Raw genomic sequence first — 24904 nt, 5'->3', positions numbered from 1 at the left:
AACTAGTGTTGACAATGAAAATTCTAACAAGTCATGAAAATTGACATTAGACGTGTGAGGGAAGTCCTAAAGGTCAAGCAAGGTTGGATGCTAGATAGGTGATAAAAGTCCAAATGGGTCAATATGGTCCTAAGGTTAAACAAGTAAAAATTTTGGTAGGTCAAGGTTGACCTGAGTATGAGCAAGTTGAAATCTTAGTGAGTTAAGGGTAATCACCATTGGATAATGAGTGAAGTTCTAAAGATAAAGAATCTTTAAATAAGGAAAGCCCTAATTTGTTGAGGTTCATTAGATACTAGGTAATAATGAAATCCTAATAAGTCGAGATTGACTTATACTAGGCAAATAAGGAAGTTCCAAAGATATAAGATCTCTTGGCATCACAAGAATTCATATTTGGTGTGGGACTGATGAAGTAGGAGAAGTCAACTAATGAATCCAAAACCATGAAGCTGTAGTTTGGATGAACTTGAGATTTGGATCAGCAGATTGATGCCAATACCAATCTACTTATGAAAGTCTACTTAGGCTTAAATGAGAATAAATAGAATATTTGCCAATTGACTGGGCAATCGACAATGATAATATTGGTTGACTGATGCCAAAATAGGAAACTCTTGATAACCTAAGATATAGATAAACTTCAATAACGATCAAGTTTTGCGCAACTATAATGGCGTAGTCGACTTGAATGAAGAAATCTATCAACTGATCAACAAGTATGTAGTCTATTGGAAGATAGCAAACAAGTGACAAATCGGTGGAATCAAGTCATGAATATAAACCTTATCAAAGAGGATTTCGTGGAGATTTTGAGACATTTGTTAATGGGGGTTCTTGGGAAATATTAGCAAATCAAACCAAGCAAGCAAGAGATCTTATTGAATATAATTTAATTTATTACATTAACTTTGTTTTTTTTCTATATTTCTTGTGTTGTTGTAAGAATTGGTTATTGTAAGAAGTTTCTTCATCTCCGAAAGATTTCCAAATAGAAGAAAGTATAATAGTGATTTCAAAGATGATCCATTTACGAATTATAGACCGTAGAGTAGAAACTAAGGTTCCAAATCATATAAAGAATGATTAGTATTGTGCTTGTATCTTATATTTGTGTTTTGATTTATAATTCCATTGCACACTAACATATTATAAAAACAAACATGGTTGAATAATAATAATATATATATATATATATATTCACCACCTCTAGCCACATCAATCTAACAAAAATCATAATATAATATATAACATAATCATAATATGATATTCAATCATAGTAGATGAAATGAACTTTTAAAAAACTAATATATAAAATATAAATTCACACACAAACAATAAAAAGTTCCACACAAACTAGTGAAATTAAGCTAATTCCATAGCCTACGATAAAAGAAATTACTAAAATATATGACCTGTCCTCTAGTCATCCTTAACCAACTTTCCAATTGACCTGTCCTCAACTTAGTTGGGCTTTCTGAATGCTAAATATTTCATCGACCTTACTCATTTGGATTTTCTTCGTAGTACTTACAATCTCAATGTCAAATAACTTACACATGCAAACTTGGAACACAACATCAACAGTGAAAATATAATCTAACTTTTAAAATCTTTGCTCAAACATCAAAACTACATGATAATCTTCTCTTTTTGATATTTGACATTTGACAACATATTTAAGTTTAGATCAATCCATAATGCCAACAAATATTTTATAGTCTAGGAAGCATATTTTATAAGGGTGCACAATTCATGAACACTGATTACAACCAAGATAAAAAAACACAATGTAATAGACAGAATCATGAGAGGAATCCAATAACACACTGTCCAACATGTATATTATGATGTCACAATGGCGAAGGAAGTTCTAAGATCACTGGCAAGATGCAATAGCATCAGAGTTTTTTTGCCAACACGACTATACTTCTTATAATAAAAAAAAACTTCTTGTGTACAATAGTTATTTGATTTCCAAGGGAAACAGATAGAAAGGGCGGTGAACTAGTACTCTTTGGTACACAAACAATACTTTTATACAGCACTTGTTTTGCACTACAATGGAAGAGAGTTGAGATCATCATGCAAAATATAACACCAAATTATCTATTTACATTCCCTATAATGCAATTCAGGCATTTAGTGACAAACAAGATCTACCTTAATTAAAAAAGTTAGTCGTATTTACATCCTTTTGGTAACATATAACAAAATGGAAGCTTAACTATCTTACAATCTAAATAAACCTTTTTGGTTGATCATCCTCTGCTAAAATTGGACTAGCTTCCTCTAGGTAGTCATCTGGACCATCTTCGTCGTCCGAGGAAAGAAGGGAAGAGCCCATCCAAGCCTTGAAGCCTTCATTAATGTGTCTCTCCATCTCAGGAGTTACTTCTGTCGAGGGCTCCAACATCTCCAGCCCAAGATTACGACCAGCATAGTTACCCTCATCGAGTATGACAGCTGCTTTTCTTCTTAAGAAATAGGCAGTTCCACCATATAATATAACCAAACCCCAACAGGCAATCTCGTAAGACCAAAAGAGTGGCACAGAGCAGCTATTTCCCATTGTCAGAAGGCTTGACCCAAGAAAAAGAGCTATGAGACCAAAGAGTAGAGCAAACACAATGTTGAGAATCGACAGACAGCGGACTCCACCTGCAAATGCAAAATAGAAGTGGAACAAACTGAGAAAGCTTAAATCCATGTGCTGCTACATATGAAACAGTCAAAACAACCAGTCATTCACTATATAAAATACTGAAATGGCAATTTTTACAAATTCCCCCAAATGAAGATCTAAAATAGTTGGTGCTAGTAAATGATGAAACGGTGAAAGTTAACCAATTGTGAAAATTAACTACAAAGTATAAACAAAACCAGAAGTTTGATGTTGTTAATAACTTTGCTCGTTCATATGACAAGAAAATAATTCAATTTCTTTTCTCAGTTCTCCCATGAAGTTTGCCATTCACTTGAGCTCAAATATAATTCAGTGGCATACTTTTCAACAACTTAGGAATAAAAAATGCACATTCCCATTATGGTTTTGCAGTAACAGAAGAATAAACTTTATTCCTGTTGTAATGGAGAAAACTATTAGTTAGATACCCAAATAGTCCCCACTACCTAGGTTCATTTTTTATCAATGTAGAACTACAAGTAGATTACAATTTGTTCCCCTTCCTTGATTCAGCTTAGAAAGATATTATGAAACCCAACTTATTACAGATATATTTAATTCTAATTCCTTTTAAGAACTTAGATCTACCAACAAATTGCTATAGCTGAATAATGAAGTGACAATTTGGTTCAACTGCACCTTTCTATTTCATGAAGTGAAAATCAATGCCTATGTTTTGTGTCATAGAACACTGGTATCTACATCGCAGTTTGGTTGTCACAGCTGATCATCAGCTCTTTGAGGGCGTACATAACTTGATCGTTAGTTTTTTAACCAAAATAAGCTCACATATAGGCTATAGCCTAATTTCTTTTTAGCCTCTACACTAAATCTAGATACGACAGTTTGCTTCTTATTTAATCAGATCACCTCCCACAATGATGCAATGCCTTATATTAGATCATCTATAGCAACTTGGCCAATCAATATAAGTGCACCTAACAATCTGAAGGTGACCCCAATTATACATAAGACCTTTTCTTCAGGCATTCTTAAGAGATCTAGAATTATAAAGGCTACCTCCAAATTATAAGCTAGTCTTGTAATTGTTAGGTACTATTTCCAAACTAATTTTTTGCCCCTTTTTGGATGAGTTAATGGCTTTCTTTGTCCAGGCATCAATTGACATTCAAATCTATGAGGATATTGATTGGCTTAGCTCCCAACTAGTTAGCTCCACTATATCAAACACATATCCCATTCGGAGATAGATGTCTCCCCTATAAATAGGCCACCTCTATCCTAAGAAAATATGTTATCTTTGGTCTAAAAATATTAATGAACATAGTCTTTTAACCTCATGATACCTATAGACTCACCATTAGTATGATGATATAATCTACATGAAAATAAGAAGAATAAGCATCTTAGATGGAGAGGTGTCAAAAAATTGTCAAACCATGCTCTAAGGAACTATAACAAATTATACAATGACATCCCATACTAGACCACTCTTGAACAATAAATGTTGCACTATGTATATTTATGCACTGTGGAGGACTGCATTCTCGGTATTCAACTGATAAAGGGACCCACAAAAACATAGTTGTCAAGGTGACAGAGTTGTACTAGACTACTAGTGTAATCTTGGTCATAAGTGTCTAAGTAATCCACTCTATGGGAATGCATGTATTTTTTTTCTTTTTATCCACCAATAAAGCCTTTAGTAAATCCACAATAGCAGCAGCTGATGTTTTCCCAGGGAAAACACCCTAGCAACCTACAATGAACTTAGTAAGAGGTATCAAAATAGCTAAATGACAACATAGCACATGATAAGAAAGGAGAAACGGGATCAGGAATAGAAGAACTATGAGTACTTTTCCAAAGGGCAGTACAAATAACCAAATCAAAGGTTGGATCTAGAACATGAGGTATTAGATGAACAACGGCCACCTACAAGGAATAACTAGAGTATTCACTCGTTAGCATCTCAATAGATACACCAACTTTGGCTGGCAACTTAATATAGGGAAAAGGTTTAAAAAGATATTCAAGAAAAGTCAACTCATTCACTCATTCCTGATTAAGGTTAGGTCATCATCCACAACATATCTAGAGCTATATCATTTGCTCTTTTCCAGAAATGACAATTCTTTAGAAACTCCATGTCAACTTATATATGTACAAAGATAATATTCACTAATAGTATTCCAAAGCTCCAATCATATTGCTATGGATCTAAACTGGTTCTTGATAAAAGTATAGTTGGTCTTATGATCTCAATCCAATATCTACATATCTGGGGCATCTAATAGTAATAATGGTTTTTCCTCTTATCATGTTGATCCTACTTCACTTAAAATTGATGAACCTTTGATTGTATCACATGACTTGAACTCTAGTGGTATCATATGATGATTTAGTTTCTTCTAACCATATGACTACCAGCTCTAGTATCCCACCAAATGACTTTTCTCATGGTAATAAAAAAGATTTGATTGAGCTATAAACCTTAGAAGATCCCTTCAAGACTCAATCACTTCAAAGATCATATCCATTATTTTATGGTAAACCTAGACACAATGACATATTCGTACTGCCATGAGAGACCAAAAGAGGAAGTTAAACATGATAAGCATAACAAAACCAAGAATGGTGATTTTCTTTTGACTAGCCACCTCACTAAGGTCCCCACTAAGATAAACGTTGACACTAAGAAATATATTATTGATTATTATAAAATGTTGATATTCATTTATGAACACAAATTGCCTTGTAAAAATACTATAGGAGAGTCTCTGAATGTTGACTTTTGTCATATAGAAGCCATGAAGCATTTATGCCTCCTCATCCAATTGTATTATTTCCTTATTTGAATTGGCAACTAAAAAAGATCAAGTTATAAATAAAGATTTAAAACATCATTTTGTGATAGAGTTTCAAACTTTCACAAAGCAATAAAGTTTTACTTTATTGATACTCCACACACTTTGGCACACTTCAACTATGTTGAGTCAACTCATAAGTGTTAATCTATAATCTTCTTCTATTTAGTTTATTTTCCTTTAGATATAAGTATATGGTGATTAGAAAGTCAATTGAATTAAAATTTTAAATCTGCAAATTACAAAATATAGTATTAATACTAATTTAAATAACAATTTCACAGAAATTCTAGTATTGGTACTAGTTTCTCCAACTGTTAATAAAATATGGCACTGTTAACTAGTAAGAGTTAGAAATGGATTGCACAACTGAAATTGGAAAAGCCACAGACACAATATATTAGACAGATCTCTGTTTCTTTGAATCTGATATCACTCCTCTTTAATAGTTTCAATGCTCCAATTGGTGCTTCCCCTCTTTCCCTCTCTTTTTATAGTGTTTCATTTCTTTCTATGATCAACAAACAAAATTGAATGATAAGCAAAATTTCTCATGTCTCAGTAAATTCTGGATGGCATCTCCAAGATAGACTAAATTGATTTCACCAAAGCTATGACACAAATTTACAATGGCAGTCACTCGTGGCCAACTTAGTATTGTCACCTATCAATGAGCAAAATAATAATTTCGCCCAAAGTATTATAAGGTGTCCTAAGAAGTATAGGCGGTCAATCCACCCCTAACATCTAGGTAGTAAGTGTGAGCTTGTGCTATCGACATTAAAGTATTAGTACAATAGGGTCATACACTCACTTAGGATTCCATGAGGAATAGTTCCCCATGGTATTAGAGCCAATTAATTCATCGATCATCCTTCACTTGAGTCTATGTCCATAGACCTAATTTTCTCAACGTGTGTTCAGGTCTAGCAATTGTTCAAGTCTCAGCATCTATTCAAGTCTAGCGTCTTAGACCCTCTAAGCAAGTGCCCATCGTTTGAGCACTTTTCATGGGTACTCAAATGTCCCCATTAGTCGTGGTTCATCTCCTCCACGTAAGTGGCACCTAGCATTGTTGCCACACCTACATGGGTCTCCCAATGCATTCTCCACATGAGTCTCCCCAAATATCCTCTAGTGAGTTTATCCTTGCATTGCAACCCACGTGTTTAGCTTGGCTATGCTTCATGCAAACATTCATGTCTTCAAGCATCAAGATCATTAGATTGACGTCTTTATCAACGATCTTCTTTGTCGCCTAGTAGGACTTCATTAAGTGTTGTCCGTTGACCCACTTTGTAAGTCTACCTCGAGCCCAACTTCAACATTCAACCTCTCCTATTGTAACATCCTATTGGGAATGACACCTACTCAACCCAACTCAATTTTTTAGGTCAAACAGTTCTTTGGCCCAATTTCAGTATTAAGAAGTTATGGATTTTAAAATGTAAATTTTTCGAGGAGACCACTCGCCACCCACCCCCTTCACCCACTCCATGCCCTCTAGTCATTCATCTTTCATTGTCTACTTCAACCATTTTTGGTTCTAGCATAAGAGTGCTCACCACATATCCTTAGGCTTGCAATGAATTTATTGTCTATAAGTAAATTATATCATTGAATTGCTCTATCACTTTTGATGTCACTTCTATTTGTATTCAAGATTTGGGGACAGGTAAGATAATTAATGTCAAACATAAGTCTCATAGCTTCACCTTCTCCCTCCAGAGTCACAATTGTGCCGCTTATCCTTCACTGTAAAGTTTAAATCAAGTAGTTCTCAATCTTTCCAACTTTCAAACTCTAGAATGTGAATCATGCCATGCTAGGTCCTCTTTCCTTATTAGTGTTTGTGAGTGAGTCTCTACATCCTTTACTTTTGTTGTTCAAATATATCTCAGATTTAAGTCAATTCACTTCTATTTTTGGATTTAAATACTATTGGGTTATGAAGTGAGCACACAAGCAAAAGATGAGAGTCGTAGAGATGAGGATTCTATAGTAGATATGCAGACATACAAGGATGGGCAAGCGAGAACATTAGAAAGAAAATTAAGGTTGCACCTACTAAAAGAAAACTTTGAGAGATGCATTAAGATGGTATCGATACATACTTGATGTCCAATAAATGCTCCAATTAGGCGATGTAAAACCATCACAAATTAATAGAGGAAAAGGAAGACCAAAGAAGACTTAGTTAGCAACAATAAAACATGATAAAATTCATTTAAATATAGATTATGTATGATTTGATGTGTTTGTCAAGTGTACAGGTGCAGGAAACTTGACAAAGAAAGACTTGATAGGTCAAGTGATCAAATACTAAGCGGAAGGGAAAGTCATAGTGAGTAAAGTGACCAAACATGGTTAATATATGTGGAGCCTAATTATTTATTTAAGGATATTTTTGGAATTTGGTATATATTGTGTTGTAGTACTAAAATAAGATATATTTTATTGTATCCTTTAGGTGGGTTTTTTTGGAAGACATGGAGTGTGAGAGAGACAAACAGAGAGTGACAAGAAAAGAGTTCTGAGAGAACTGGTTCTTGTAAAAATTCTCTTTGTAATCTTATTTTCAAGATAGTGGAAACTTGCAGTGATGGTAGTGGACATAGCTCGACATCGAAGGTGAACCACAAAAATTCTTCTGTGTTCTTATTTTTCTTTCACAAATTATTATCACTTTCGGTGATTAAAGACTGGAATTTTAATTCCTAACAACTGGTATCACCAAGTTGAATTTGAAAGCAATGGCTAGCAAAGAAGGTTTGGCACATGGAATTGGAAAATTTGATGGCAATGCTTTTTTGCTTTTTGGCAAATCGAGGACTATTTGTATGGTAAAAAATTACATCTACCGCTTGCAGGAAAGAAACCAGAAAGTATGTCAGACAGCGACTGGAATCTCCTTGATAGACAAGTGTTGGGGGTTATTCGATAAACACTATCGAAGAACGTGACTCATAACGTGGCAAAGGAGACATCGATTATGAGTTTGATAAAGGTTCCATCACATGTATGAGAAGCCTTCTGCAAATAATAAGGTATTTCTTATGAAAAAACTTTTTCATTTGAAGATGGCAGAGGGGGATTTTGTGGTGACACATCTAAACGAGTTTAACACAATTGTCAATCAATTATCTTCTGTTGAAATTAATTTTGATGATGAGGTTCATGCCCTGATACTCTTGGCATCTCTACCTAATAGTTTGAAACCAATGCGAGCTGTGGTTAGTAATTCCGTTGGCAGTGCAAAAGTGAATTTTAATGACATCAGAGATAGAATTCTTGCAGAAGAAGTTCGCAGAATTGATTATGGTGAAATGTCGGCATCAAATTCTGGCTTAAACATTCAAAGGTAGAGGCAGAGGAAGTAACAGAAATTTTAATCATAACAGAGGCCGATCAAAGACAAGGAATTCCAGATTTGATAGAAATATAGAGTGTTGGAATTGTGGGGGGACTGAGCCATAAAAAGAAAGATTGCACAGCACCAAAGAAAAACAAAAACAAAGGCAATGTTGCAAATGCAGTAACTGAAGAAGTTCAGGATGCATTACTTTTGTCTGTCGACAGTCTTAGATTCAAGTGTGTCTTTTCATACTACTGCTCAACATGAAATTATGGAAAATTATGTTGCCGGAAATCATGGGAAAGTATATCTAGCTGATGGAGAACCTTGGATATTGTGAGTATTGGAAGTATTCGTTTGAAAATGTCAAATGGGGTTGTATGGAAAATACAACAGGTTAGACATGTTCCGAAATTGATGTGAAATTTAATTTCAGTGGGACAACTTGATGATGAAGGGCATAATGTCACTTTTTGTGATGGTTCATGGAAGGTTATAAAGGATTCTATGGTGGTTGCACATGGTAAGAAAAATGGAACTCATTATATGACTTCTAATGGTAGAGATATGATTGCTACTGCTGATAGTTGTGCCAAGTCAGGTTTATAGCATCGCAGACTCGAGTATGAGTGAAAAAGGGACGAAGATGCTTGTCTCGAATGGTCCAGAGTTAAAATCAGTTGATCTCCAATTATGTGAAAGTTGTATTCTTGGAAAAGCATAAAAGAGTCCGGTTCTCTAAATTATGAAAATATCTGAGAGAAGAAAAAAAGAGTTTTGCATACTGATGTTTAGGGGCCTTCGTCTGTTAGTTCTCTTGGAGGGTCAAATTATTATGTGACGTTCATGGATGATTCTACCAAAAAGGTGTGGGTTTATTTTATAAAAAATAAATCTGATGTGTTTGTTACGTTTAAAAGATGGAAAGCTATGGTAGAAAATGAGATAGCTTTAAAAGTGAAGTGTTTGAAATCTGAAACTAGGGGTGAATATATTTCTGATGGCTTTAAACAGTATTGTGCTGAGAATGGGATCAAGATGATGAAAATTGTTCCTGAAAATCCTCAACAAAACAGTGAGGCAGAAAGAATGAATATGACTTTGAACGAGCGTATAAGGAGCATGAGGATTTAGGCAGGATTGCCTAAAGTGTTTTGGGCTGATGCAATCAACATAGCAACTTATTTGATTAATAGAGGTCCCTCCGTGCCTTGAATTATAGCATATCAGAGGAAGTTTGGAGCAGCAAAGAGGCAACTTATTCTTTTTTGAAAGTATTTGGTTGCCTCTCTTATGTTCATATTGATGCTTCTGCGAGAAATAAACTTGATCCGAAGTCTAAGAAATGTTTCTTCATTGGTTATGGTGATACTGAGTTCGGTTATCATTTCTGGGATGATGAAAATAGAAAGATTATCAGGATCCGAGATGTAATTTCCAATGAGCAGGTATTGTATAAAGACAGACTGAGTAAATCTTCAGAAATTGCTGATTCTATAGTAAATAAATTTAAGGTATTTCACTTTAAAGATTTTTCAATGAATGATTTGCAACAAGAAGTTCAAACTGAAGAAAATATACTCACAACAAACCAAGAGAATGTAGCCCTAGAAACCACTCCTGTGCCGGAATTATGGAGATATTCGAGAACTGTAAGGCCACCCATTAGATTCTCTCCATCACTTAATTATATTTTGTTGACTGACAAAGAGGAACTAGAAAATTATGAGGCGGCGGTGCAAGTTGATGAATCAATCAAATGGGAGTTAGCCATGCAAGATGAGATGGATTCTTTGATGTCTAATCAGACATGGTAGTTAGCAGAGTTGCCTCTGGGAAAGAAAGCATTGCAAAATAAATGGGTTTACCGGATAAAAGAAGAACATGATGGTAGTAAGTGTTAAAAAGCAAGATTGGTGGTAAAAGGTTTTTAGCAAAAAGGAGTTGATTGCACTGAAATTTTCTCCTGTGGTGAGTTTGATCACAATCATCAAAATCATACTTGGGTTAGTGGCACAAGAAAATCTGCATCTTTTCTTCATATGGGTGTAAAAACAACATTTCTTCATGGTGATTTGCAGGAAGAAATTTACATGCAATAACCATAGGGTTTTGAGATACAAGGAGAAAATGGTGTGTAAACTGCAAAAGAGTCTGTATGGTCTAAAACAGGTGTGATATAAAAAATTGCATAGTTTTATGCGCATCAATGGCTTTCTAAGATGCTAGGCAGATGTTACATCAAAAGGTTCGATAGCTCTTATATTATTTTATTATTATATATGGATGATATGTTGATTGTCGGAGCCAGTCTAATGGAGATTCAGGAATTGAAACAGAGACGGATAAGTTTGCGATGAAGGAAGCAAAGTAGGAAAAGTTTTTCTTTAGTAGGATAAATTATTTAAAAATTTGTTATTTGTATACCAAATTTATAAAGTTAAGTTTAAAATTGAGTCAGTGGATCTTTAAAAGGGCCCAACCTCTTTTTAGATCCAACTTCTTGAGAATCAGTAGTTTAATAATATTTCTGTGAGCTATTTTTCACATGAGATTGAAAGTTCCTACTGCCGCACCAGTTGGTGTTAGAGCACTAGGTGCTACAACACCTAGTCTCTTCTCAAAAAATAAAGGCTTTTAAGATAAACTTTACTTCTCAAAAGATTAATTCTTGTGGTTTTGATGTATTTATGCACGTTTTTGGCATGGTAACTTATAAGGATTAATTTAGACAATTTTACATGTGTTCCATTGTATGCACGTTAGGCATATGATATATCATACATTGTTAATTAATACAGATGGTTACATATTCTGTGTTTAGCATTGTATGTTTATAAAGTTTTTACATTAACTTATTGATTGTATTGCTTGATCAGTTTACTTTGTTATACAAATGGTAAACATTTTCATCGAAATAAGTAATATCTAGTAGTTTTCAATATGGCCTGCATATATACCTCTTATACTGCACGTTGAATTTTATACTAGACTGCAACCATTAGATTTAAACAAGAAAAACAACTTTCAAAGAAAATAAATGTCTGGATCAATAAGAGTACAATCAACTACAAAGACATAGGAACTAGAATTCCAATACCAAAATAAATCAGGAGTTACAACCATCAAAATCCATGATTTTTTTTAAAGAAACCTGAGGATTCTTAGGACCAAAATCTTTTTGTTCATAATTACTCATGTCCTCATCCCGAACAAAGAGAAATCATACATTTGAAACATTACTTTTCATTATCGTGAAGCTGCAAAACAGAGAAAAGTATTGTACCTGGGTAATTTGAATTTCTTTCTTAGTTGCTTCTTGATTGATTAATTTTCCTTTTCAAGTTTAATGATTTTGTTAGATTGAGAGATTTGTTCAATGGTTGTTGTTTGCATGCTCATATGCCTTCTTTTACTCTATATCAATTTATGTGTTGATACCCTTAATGTGAATCCTGCTCCAGATCAGCAAGTCATGCTCACAAGACATCTACAAGCCACGCAGCCATGCTGCAACAAGACCCTTGGCAAATAGCGATTGTACCTCAACACGGCCTCCCACCTACCTAACCTATAAATGCCAAGGTATATCCATTAGAAAGCAAGTCTACAAATCTCACACTCTCTAGTGTTTTTTGTATTCTATTTACCACACTGTGTGACTTAAACATCAAAGGAGCTCTGTCAAATCATTCCGGTGCCCTCTAACGCTCTTTCTAGCGTGTCCAGGTTGAAGATACAGCCTCCACCTCTATAACATCCACATTAGGGATGACAATGGTCTGATTCGGGTCAGATTCCATATCCTCCTTGCCTATATCCATCGGGTATCAGATATCTACATACCCATAAAGGATCGAATATCTTATACTAATAATTTTCTTTCCTTCCATCCAACTATTATCATTCAACAAAAATATATTAGAATTAACATCATATTAAAAAATATATATAATTAAAAAAAATAAATTAAACATCTATATAATCTATTCCTAACATCAACAAAAATAGTTAATGAATTTTGAAAAATAAAAATTTTCTTTTATATATATATATATATATATATATATATGATATTTAATTGGGCATTCAGGTCAGATATCGAATATCAATAGTCCCTCCGTACTCTTCTTCATTTGGGTCGGATATCGGATCCTCCATTGGGTGTCGAGGCAATATTCATCCCTAATCCACATCATCGAGCCATCGCCATCGCCAACCAGTTCAACATACAACCTCAATAATGGTTGCGTGTGCAAGCAATAATTCTTGTGTGTATTTAGTTTGTGAAAAGTATTACAACCTCTACTCCATTGTAATTCTAAACAAAAGAGTCAGAATCCTTCTCAATTTTACACTCGAATCCAAAATGGTTGAGTTAGATTTCCTCTCTATGAAACTGATTCCCATGAAAGAAAAAGTACTTACCCCTTCGGGAAGCACAAAAGTTATTCTCAACTATTTTGAGGCACGGATGACTTCTTGGAGCAGCGAAAGCCACTGTCATTCCTGCAAAAAAACAAAAGCACAATAATGCATAAACTATATTTGATAAAAGTCAACGAACCAGGTATTTTCCTGGCACACAACATGCTTATGAAGTGAAAATAAGTTGAAGCAATGATAAGCTTTGGGATGAAATTTATGTCTCATGCAAAGAAAAATGATAACATATCATTCTTGGGTATCCAAGTTCATTAATATAGTAATTGAAAATTTAAGGTTGAATCATATTTGCTAAAATATGAAAGTTTGAAATTTTTAATGAACACGATTAAACAAGATCTATGACTAGAAAAAAAAAAAGAAAAGAAACCTTGTCAACAAGAGAAATATGTCGATATCATAAAATTTCAACAGTAGTAAATGTAAAGTGGCATATGGGAATACAACTTTATGCATGTGAAGCCTTATACTGATTTTAAAAAATCAAGCTAGATTTGTCAATGTTCAAAATAGATAGAACACAAAAACTATGGTCAATGGTCCATACAACCAGTAAAGCAATAATGCAGTTCATGGGGATACAATGAAGGCTTCATAGCATATATGCAATTCATATCAAAATATTTAGCATTTGTAATAATCAAAATAAATATGTTATGCATTTATTACAAATATGCATGTACAATCAAACAGTCGAGGATGATGAGAAAGTTTAAAGTATTCTGTTGTGTCACACTATCAGTATTATAGTATCAGTCCTCGGCTAAAACAAACAGGATTTCAGTAATGCACCATATGTTAACACTCAGCACGCATCAAAAAAGCATCAAAATGGCTTTGGATGAGTTATTTCTTTAATTCCTGTCACTTGGTTCAATTATGTTAAGAAATAGGACTATAACAATTAGATAGTCAAAAAAAAAAAAAAAAGGGGGCAGTCCAGTGCACGAAGCTCCCGCCATGCGGAATCCCAGTGAATGATCCATTGTACGCAGACTTACCCTGCTTTAGCAATTAGATAGTCAATTAACATTAAATTAAATCCCTAGCTATCATGCATGTTGCCAAGCTAGCTTCACTAGATCATTGTTTGGATGCCATTTGCCCATCTAGATATCACTGAAACATTAGATAACTAGTTATAATAATATTCTACAAAATTCCTTTTATAAAATGAAGGACGAGCAAGCAACCTAGTCAAGAATAGCCTTTAAATAAATTTATTGGCCCTATGTTTCATATAATATCATATACATACAAGTATGACAACTTCATTATTGTTATAATTGTGAAATCAAATTATATTAATTAAACATATTGACTTATAATTTATATCACATTTAATTCAGAAGCTTCATTATAAAATGTTAAAAAATAAAATTTAAAGTGAAATTTAAATTAATTAAATAAAATTAAAATAATATTAATTGAATTTAATAAACAGATAATATTTATCTGATTTAATTATTATGTCAAATATGTTAAGTTAGAATCAGTGTTTTAAATCGTGTAGCGTTGGTTCATAACATTTTTGTTTTGTCATAGCGTAGCGTAAATAGTGAAACGCATAGCGCAAGCTTTTCATGCACGTCAATGTTTAAATTTTAAAAAAACAAAATATACTTATATAAGTAAAATAAAAATAACATAACCTGAAATTAATCATAATAATTCATTATATGTCAAAATATCCCATAACAACAATTTAAAAAGCCCTATAATTAAAACAACATAACCTAAAAATAATCAGTATCATCCAACTCTATATCACTATCATCATCAATAGTGTCTATGGTTGGAAAATTTCCACTATCAAAAGTTGTTGAAATTACTCCACCATAATTTTCAGCATCAAGATGATTATCTTCCACGTTAACAAGACTCAATTAAGAATCAATTATAGGTGAAGTAGATATAAGTAAATAATTTGCATATGCTTAGTGCTTACTGGAATTTTCAACAACTCTTTTTTTTTTGAATTCGTAGGAGGAACTTCAACTATATCCTCAACATCTTCGACTCGCTTATCTGAGTCGAAAAGACTTTCAAAGGTAGCCGACGGCAAACCCACAATAGGATCACTTTCAAATAATTCATCTTCAAGCCATTTAGTAGTTACGGGGAGGATTGGACCTTCTTTCTCAGTTATTCATTCATCATCCGAATTAATTTCATCAACTATAATGGGATCAATCTTATCTCTCCTCCTAATGCTTCTCTCCCTAAGCTTGAAGTTATATTTCACAAACACCAATGCATTCAACTTTGCATGTTCAAGCCTATTTCTTTTTTTTGTATGAATCTAATATTACAAAGAAGAAAACATATATAAAAATTAAACAATGATATGAAAATTATAAAACAATTAAAATTCAGGTAGAGTTAAAAACTTAGAATACTCACCGATTCAAAAGTGCTTCAATTTCTTTCACATCCCGAAGCACTACAAGTGAGACCAAGTACTCGAATTGCAAATGTAGTAAGCTCGGGTGTCTTACTTCCAAAACGTTCCCACCACAAGACTAATAAGTAATAACATAAAAAAAAAATTACAAGAATGTATATAATTTTAAAATATGAATGCTAGTATAATTTTACAAAAACGGTTACAAGAAGAAAATTTTACCCGGAGTTCGCAACATTCTTGTTCGTTTTGCTATTGGAGTTCCAAATTCTCCTTCAACTTTGTTATACAAGTCCAATTGGATGCCCGCTTTAAGACGATCATCAGAAGACAGCATCCTATCCATGCAAGTATACAATTCATCTCTAACTTCATCACAATCAGAAAATCTTTCTTTATAACGCAATTGCGAGTTCAAATAGTACTCGACCGCGTGTAGAGGATGATGAAGTTGTGGAGTCCATCGTGAGTCAATTTTTTTTAAATGGGCTTGTATTTTCTGTCAATTCCCCCACAATTAAATTTTATTGTCTCTTTTGCCTTATTCATAAGTTCATAAATATATCCCATGGTCGATCTCTCCTCCGAATCAACTTCCCTTAACACACTTACAAGAGGAACAACACTCTTAACACAAAATGTAACATGTAGCCAAAAGTTGGGATCATTAACAACGATTCTCTTCACGACCTTCCCTAAGTTGTTTGAGATAGTGGTGAACTAACCCAATCTTCGGAAGCAAACATTTGTTCAAGTGACCTTTTAACCTTATACATACTCTGAAGAGTGAGAAATGAAGTAGCAAAGCGAGAAACAGCGGGACGGAGAATTTCTTTACCGTTTGTATACTTTCTCATCAAAGAAAGTATAGTCACCATAAAGGAACTTCACAACCATCTTAGCATGCTCAATTATGTCAAAAAAATCTTCAACTTTGCAATATCCTCCAACATTAGATCAATGCAATGTGCCGCACAAGGTGCCCACCAAATTTTGTCTAGTCTCCATAATTTTTTCCCCCACCTTAATGCAATTCGAAGCATTATCCGTGACAATTTGAATCACATTTTCCTCTCCCACCTCATCAACAACATCATCAAGATATTTAAAGATCAGTTCCCCATTTTTAATAGAAGCTGATGCATCAATAGATTTTAAAAAGAAAGTGTCGACGGGACTATTTACCAACAGATTGATCAAACTTCTATTCTTTCCATCCGTCCAACCATCGGACATAATAGTGCATCCATATTTTTTCCATGCCTTTTTATGCTCCTCATATATTAGGTTGATACCATCAACCTCAGCTTTAAGTATCCAAGTTCTTAACTCATGCATTGAAGGAGGTTTAAACCCTCTTCCATATTCCGCAATACCCTCAACCAAGCAACTAATAAGGATCATTCACAACATTAAACGGAAGTGCGGCAGAGTAAATAAAATGACCAACTCTACGCTTCACATCAACCAGCAAATCTTTGTTGTATGCCGAATTTAGGGTTGTTTGTCTAGGTTCGGAACTAACAAACCCATGAAGAGTACCTTTACCTTTTGATTCACCACTACCAAAACATCCAATTGAATTTCCCCATACACTTCCAACTTTTAATGATTCCGTATGCATACTCTGGGGACCCTCACCAATCTCTCGTAACAATTCAGTTTGTTTGCTTTTAGATGCTCTAATTTTGTCAAGTGATTCTCTAATTTCTTTCTTCATATCATCTGGAACACTAACACAAGGTGCAACCCCTTTATGAGTTTGAGCTAAATGTTCCTTCAAGCGAGTAATCTCTCCATTCGATATATGATGACAAAATTTTCACCGAACAAATTTTCCCCCCTCATTTTGATAACAATACTTCCAACCAATATCTTTTTTTGACAAATTTGTAGACATTGCAAATTCTAACTAGACAATCAAAATCATAGAAAAACAAAAGAAAAAAATCAGAACAAATAATTAATTAATTAGAAACAAATCAGCAAAAAATGAGAATCAATCCAGGGCATCTGGATCGATCCAGGGCACTTGAGTTCAAAAGATCTCCCCCCCCCCCCCCCCCCCTCCCCTCCCCTCTCCTTATGGTTGAGCGGGACACCTTCTCGGCGCTCGAGCCCAAGCAACAGGTCGTGAATCAAAAAAGGGGTGACTATTAACCATGCACTGGGAAGGTCGAATAACTTCTTTTCATGCTACTCAAAAGTCTGTTAAGTATACGTTAGTTGTGTTTGTCTCATACATTCCACGGGTGGATGGCATTGTGCTAATTTATCACTTTTATTCATTCCACGAGGAGTGGATCGAGCACGACCTTCTCAATATGATATCTTACTTTTGCCCCACTTCCCAGCCCCTTTCAGTCGACAAGAGATACTCCAGTCTATGTGATATGCAAATTCTTGAGTTCGCACAACTTCGATCCCAATCTTCTACTCGTCCCTTCTCATGAAGACAAGCAATAATTTCATTATATTATAAATTTAGTCTGGTGAATTCAGCTAGTGATTCAGTCATGTGATAGTGAATATGAGTCTGATTCTTCCCTCTGCTTCTTTAGTTGAAGCAATTAGCGAAGCTAGGTCAATCAACTCTCTAGCTACAGCTCCTTCCCTTAAGCCTAGACCCCCAAATGGCCTATGATTCAGACTTAGGCACCTTGACTGACTAGGTATTAGCTCTTTCGTGGTATGATTCAGTAGGGTTCTCGTAGGGTGAGTTTATGCTCCACAACTGTTAACCTAACCTCCATCTTTCTAGATACGACAATGCGAGGGGAAAATTCATGGTTTTATGACATTCCAGGTTTAATCATGCAAAGGGCTCTGCGGTTTGCTTTGCAGAATATGCGCCAATGCTTCGGGTTAGTATGTGCAATTTTCTTTCTACCCAGCTGCTCTAGACTTCAATAGATAAGCGCAGTTAGTCTTTGTGGATAGCCTAGAATGCTGAGTGTCCGTATTAGGTATGATGACTACCCCCGCTTCCTCACTTATGGTTTGATTCTATGCACTCTATAGTCGCCTACCTGAATTGATTAGTGGGAGAGGTCATGCTACTTGGTCTGGCATGTAAAGCCATTAGCGCGAGGACCAAAGACTAACTCTCATTGCTAATCTCGAGAGGCAAAAGAGGAGGGGCCCAGTTTCGAGTTTTTGAGCTTTTGAGTTTAAGAGAGCAACCACAAAGAGCAAAGAGAAAAGAGAATCCCTTTGTTTTGCCCTTTGAGTTGAGCCCCACAGAGAATTGCCTTTGAAATAAAAGATATGGTTAAGGCATTCTATGTCTATGTGATTCGAATTGAAATATTACGTGATAAAAGGATTATTGAAATTGTTTTAAAAAGCTTATACTGAAAGAATTCTTGAGAAGTTTAATATGGAAAAGTATTCAAAAAGGGGGACAAATTTAGTCTTAGGTGATGCCTGAAGAATGATATAGAATGAAAACAAATGGATTTAATTCCATTTGCTTACATTGTAAGAAGTCTAATGTATGTGTAAAATTGTACAAGACCAGATATTAGTTTTATGGTTAAATTCTAGGTCCAAAGTACATAACAAAGTTGCTAAGAAAGTTTCATAGTTATTTAAGCCGCAAGACATCCAAAAGCACATAAGTGTTGTGGGGTTGAAGTGCTAGGCACAAGGTGAGGTGCACGTCTTACCGAAGTAAGACGCTTTAGGTATAAATTTTTACAATTCAAACATATATAGAGAATTTCTGTCAAAATATTTCACTAACAAAATTCAAATATTTCACAAACTATTAAACAATAATATAAATAAAAAATTCACTAACATTCAAATATTGAAATAATTTACCTTCATAATCAAAATCAAACTTCAAATATTGAAATGACTGATGGGGGGTCGAATGGCAAATGCTTGTAATTCCGATGTGGAGCACCCATAAGTTGACAAATATTGAAATTTGAAATTAAATAAGAGTTGCTAATTTTAAATGTGACAATTAACCAAAGGGTGCACTTAAAGTTGCAAAATTCTCAAAAAACGCACCTAACTTTCAGATTTTCCAAAAGGGGCATTTATTTCTCATTTTACTCCTCCCGCCAACCACTATGGTGATGCATTCAAAAAACAACACCACCGTGGTGTTGTAATTTAAAGAACCATTGTGATACTGATTTTTCAAAATACAATATTAAAGTGGTATTGATTTTTAAAAATCAACACCACAAAGAAAATCAGTGAAATAAGTGGAAGGGGAGGGGAGGTTGATGCTGATTTTTCAGGGGAGAGGAAGAGTCACGCAGTGAAAAAAATAAGTTTGCAATGGACTAAGGGAGGTTGATGTTCATTTTCTAGGGAAGAGGAAGAGTCATGCAAGAAAAATATATCACATGTATGCAAGTTAATACAACCTAATTAATTTAAAGGGTACTAAAGGTATGAGTTGGACTTTAAAAAAAATTAAAACTTCAATAAGGCGAGGAAAATCGTTCCTTAAGCACACCTTAACCTCTCCAAAGGCACGCGCTTAAACGTGCTTCATTCAAGTATTGCACCTAGGTCACTGTCTTGGTTGCGCCTTGCTCCCAGGCGTAGTCAAGTGCGCACTTTTCACAACTATAGAAAGTTTTAAGATATTCTTAGTACACCAAAAATTACATATGCTTATGTACAAAAAAACTAATCTCTTAAAAGTGGTTGGTTATTGAGACTCGGATTTTCCAATGCATTAGCAGTAGAAAGTCCAGTTTTAGTTATTTTTTTCTTCTGGGAAAAAGTGCTAAACAATTTGTTATTGCCTTATCCCAAATGGAAACCAAGTTTGTGGCATGTTTTAAGCCATAATCCATGCATTTTGGTTGTGTAAATTTATGTTAGGACTTGAAGTTTCAACACTACTACCAAAACATTAAAAATTTATTGTAATAATTTTGCTACAGTATTCTTCTCCAAAAACGATAAATACTCAAGAGGTGCCAAGCATATGAAATTAAAGTATTTAGTTGTTAAGGAAGAAATTTAGACACAAAGGGTGTCTATTGAGTATATTAGACATTTGTTGATATGTTAACTAAAGATTTACATCCAAAGATATTTAATAAATATGTACATAGAATGGGTATCAATTGTACTTTTAAATGATGCATTAAAGTTAACACTCTAAACTCACTTATATGTTTCTAATACATAATTTTAATTATGATGCGTACATTATTGCATTATAACATGAATTGCCTAAGAACAATATCATGAAATTATCATTTATAGGTTTATTGTGGTAGAAAGTTGGTGTTTGTGGTATATGAAAGAAAGTATATTGTGTGATCAATATGATATTTTAGAAGGATGAGTTTTTATGCTTATGGTCATAATGCATCACACTATGTTTTAAGTTTCAGTTTCATCTAATTTTTAGGCAAATAGGGAGAATGTTAGATAGTTGCCATTTTTGAAAACTGAATAAACTGATCTAAAAATAATATTAAAACTTAAAACTCAAAGGAACTTCATGTAATGGAAAGTTACAAATAAAATAACTCATCCATCTCACATAAATAATAATAAGAATAACTTATATGTTATGTATGCACAAAATTAAAGGAGTTATACATATACATTGGTCCTTTTTTTGCCTACAAATAAAAAACACAATAATGAATGATCTATCATGAATTGAATGTGTTTTTGGAAAGATAGGAAAGTGAAGAAAATCTAATATATGTAAGATAATCGCTATAATGGCTTTATTATCTGGCTTAGGCATGTGAAACTCATACGTTTCAAAGAACCTTTTAAGAAACAAAAGATAATAAAAATAAATAAATTTTGCAGTCATTTCATAAATTTTAATATAGTGCTATAATTTTGATAAGATGCCTCACCAACCAATAAACAAAACTGAGGACACAATATGTGGCATTGCCTTCTATACAAAATTGTTTAAGAAAATCACCCTAGAATTCACTTTATATTTACATACACCTAGTAAATTTGCCATGGTACCCACTCTACACGTGATATTTGTTGGACCCCGGGGTTGTTTTGATGTGATCAACCAAGTTAAATTAGGTTCTGTTTGTTATTTGATCCCTGTGTCTAAGTGTGCAGGAGCTTAGGAGCGCAGGAAGTCGAGCGGAAGACGCAGCTAGCGAGAAGGACGGCACGGGAAGGGAGCCGACGGGCTCGTTGCGTCCGAAGGACGAAAAAGTTGTGGAAGAGTACACCGGTGGACGAGAAAAACGTGCTCGACGTTCGAGGGACGAGAAGCCGAGACGGAAACCTGCTCGAGGAGAAGGCCGGAAATTGGGTTCGGATGAGCCCTATTTCGGATGGCCGAGATCACCCAAGCAAGCGGAGCCGGAGCAGAAGACCCAGACCGAGACAAGCTGAACCGGAGCAGAGGCCACGGATGAAAAAGTCAACCGGAGTTGACTTTATGGGTCCAGGCGCCCGGAACCGTCCGAGGCGCCCGGAACCCTTCCGAGCTCCTGGACTGGAATTTAATCCAGATCGCGGTCAAACCGCGATCCGTGCGTAGGGGATAAAACTTTATCCTCCCAGGGCGCTCGGAACCCTTCGGGGCGCCCCGACCAAGGCTATAAATATAGCCTTGGTCCAGAAGCTTGAATCATCTCTTGAATCAACTCTTTATTCAACTTCTAAGCAACTGAGCTTCAAGTGTGTAAAAGGCTTCTCCGCCTTCATAGAAGGAGACTTTCTTAGAGCGCTTTTTCAATCGTCTTGGATTAACAACCTTCTTGGTTGTAACCAAGTCAACTGCTGAGTCTTCTCTTCTGTTTTTCTTTATTTTATTTTCTTAGTATTATTGTTGCTATCTTTTGAGTTGAAAAGTTTGAGGAGGGTATCTTTTATTTGCAGGCAATTCACCCCTCCCCTCTTGTCGGCCCCGCTGCGCCAACACCAACTTCAGAAAAATATAAAAATAATACTTCACTTTAGAAGAGCATACATTTACTTTAGATATTAAAAATGACAACATTTTACTGAACGTGACACTTCACTTTCATAATACCCGAATCACGCATTACACTTTCATATTTATCAAATCATGCACCTCTTTCCTAATATTCCCCTCTATATGTTCACACACTTATCCAACCCACTCGAGCCATCGAAGGACTTCCCCGACTCTGACCATGTTGAAAACTTCCAGTTCTGAACATTATACGACATTGACATTTGGCCAGAACTTACTGATAGACTTAGGCTTATTGGATTTAATACAAACTAGGATCAATGAATTTCTAGGAGTCTTCTAAGTGAAATAATGTTCTTCAACCTTGGTTTCACACCCTAGATAAACTATTATGAGTTTCTATACTAAATTTGACACAAACTCACTGTTAGATTTAGACTTAATATATTCATTCAACAGCAACACTAATATGTTACTAGGACTCTCCTAACTCTGACCATGACGAAAATTTCATATTCGGGATATTGTATGACTATTAATGATTTTTGGCATGGGCTTAGGCTTATCAGATTCAATCTAAATCAAGACCAATGCATATCTAGGAGTCTCCTGATTGTAACAATGCCCTCCAACCTTAGTTTCACACCTTAGGCTACTGTAAGTTTCTGAAAATTATAAAACTTTAAGTAAATTTGGCACAACTTACTGTTGGATTTAGGTCTATCATATTCACTCAATAACAACATAAATGTATTCCTAGGACTCCTTGGACTCTAACCATGTTGAAAATTTCAAATTCTGAATATTATACAACCAACTTTTATAGCCAAAACTCACTAATAGACTTAGACTTATATGACCAATGCATTTCTGAGAATCTTTTAAATATAACCAGGCCCTCCAATCTTTATTTCACACCCTAGGTTATTGTGAGTTCTTAAAAAAAAATTAGCTCTTTTCAAATGAGACAAATAGTCATTTTAAAACCCTACAAAATGTAGATCATTTTTTGCAATTTTAAATGTGCTTTGGTGGTTACGGATTAGGGAAAATGAAGTGCCTAGTTCAGTGACATAAAATTACTTTTTAAAAGATGAAGGCAACATTTTTCCTCAGACTCAAGAGACAATACAATAAATGTTTCCAAAACGAAATTACGAATGCATCAAAGGTGCTAGCCCATCAAGATACTAGAAGTTGGGAGTTTTTAATCAAACAGCAAAAAGAGAAAGAGTAAGAGAATTAAAATAAACCCTACCTGAGACTAGGTACGCAACAGAGACCAAAAAGATAATCGCAGACGGTACGAAGACCACCGTCCAGTAGTAATCGACCACTTCCTGGTCCGTCAGATAAAAGGCTCCGTGGTACTGATGCAGTTCCGACTCCTGACTCATATTCAGCTGCAGAGCCTGGAGAACCTTCCAATCACGGCAGAATGGGCGCTGGCTAGCCTCACGGGGGAAAACGATGCTAAGATTCGCAATGACGGAGACAAAGACGACGAGGCCAACGGTGGCCGCGGAGGCAGTGACGAGGGGACGCTGTAGGCGCCCCCAAGCTCGATCCTCCTCCCGGAGCCTCTGATACTCGTGATTCGCCATAAATGCCTGCCGAAGGGCGTCGCCGATGATCGCCATCGACAAAGGGGCAAAAAAAAAAAAAAAGTTCGCCGATACGATCAAGAGAGTTTGGACATGCGGATCACCGAGATTCCTAACCCTGAGGCAATCTCCGGAGAAAATGATAGCGGAGCAAAATTGAACAGAGGAGATGGAATTGAGCGTGAAATGCTACAAGTCGATTGAAATCGACGAAGGATGAATGAATTACTCTGATATTGGGCTCACGAGAGAGCCCGAATCGGAAGAGGAGGCGAGGGAGGGGAAAGATGGACAGGACTTTATGCATTTTAGACCGTAATAATTTTTTAGTATCAAATATTTGCCCCTGAACTTTTACAATGGTTCGAGGTGTATCAGATCTTGTAAGTGGATCCTAGCCGTGATCCGTAATTGGTTGTAATTCCTCCGTAAATGTATCATCCTCTATATTATAATTTGAATTAGAGAGGACAGTTGGAGGTCACCCAGAGGCCGCCTCTAACTCAGTGCTAGGTTACTTGGTCACTTGTTTAATGTTGGTGGCCTTCAGGCTACCTCTCTAGTCATCCGTCCTGATTTAAATTATAAGTTAGGAAATAATAAATCTAAGGAGAAATTATAATCAATTATGATGGAATTATAATTATAATCTGATCGTGATTATAAGTAGT

General features: G+C 35.1%; 1 protein-coding gene across 1 annotated transcript; it reads right to left on the bottom strand.

Annotated features, from left to right (window-relative positions):
- Positions 1-2021: 2021 nt before the first annotated feature.
- Positions 2022-24559, bottom strand: LOC122019707. Its single transcript, XM_042577177.1, has 3 exons — positions 23888-24559; positions 13298-13378; positions 2022-2661 (listed from the first exon to the last, which is right to left on the bottom strand). Exons 1-3 carry the CDS (start codon positions 24267-24269, stop codon positions 2240-2242), a joined length of 885 nt encoding a protein of 294 aa, XP_042433111.1. The 5' UTR covers positions 24270-24559; the 3' UTR covers positions 2022-2239.
- Positions 24560-24904: the final 345 nt, after the last annotated feature.

Source organism: Zingiber officinale, chromosome 9A (assembly GCF_018446385.1).
Source record: "Zingiber officinale cultivar Zhangliang chromosome 9A, Zo_v1.1, whole genome shotgun sequence".
Classification (NCBI taxonomy): Eukaryota; Viridiplantae; Streptophyta; class Magnoliopsida; order Zingiberales; family Zingiberaceae; genus Zingiber; species Zingiber officinale.
This window is presented reverse-complemented; position numbering and strand designations above follow the sequence as displayed.

Excerpts from the sequence above, each read along its gene's own strand:
- LOC122019707 (XM_042577177.1), bottom strand. The coding sequence starts at position 24,269 with ATGGCGATCATCGGCGACGCCCTTCGGCAGGCATTTATGGCGAATCAC. Across the intron at positions 13,379-23,887 it reads TGTTGCGTACCTAGTCTCAG|GAATGACAGTGGCTTTCGCT; the intron begins GTAGGGTTTATT and ends GTTTTTTTGCAG. Across the intron at positions 2,662-13,297 it reads CTTTTGTGCTTCCCGAAGGG|GTGGAGTCCGCTGTCTGTCG; the intron begins GTAAGTACTTTT and ends TTGCATTTGCAG.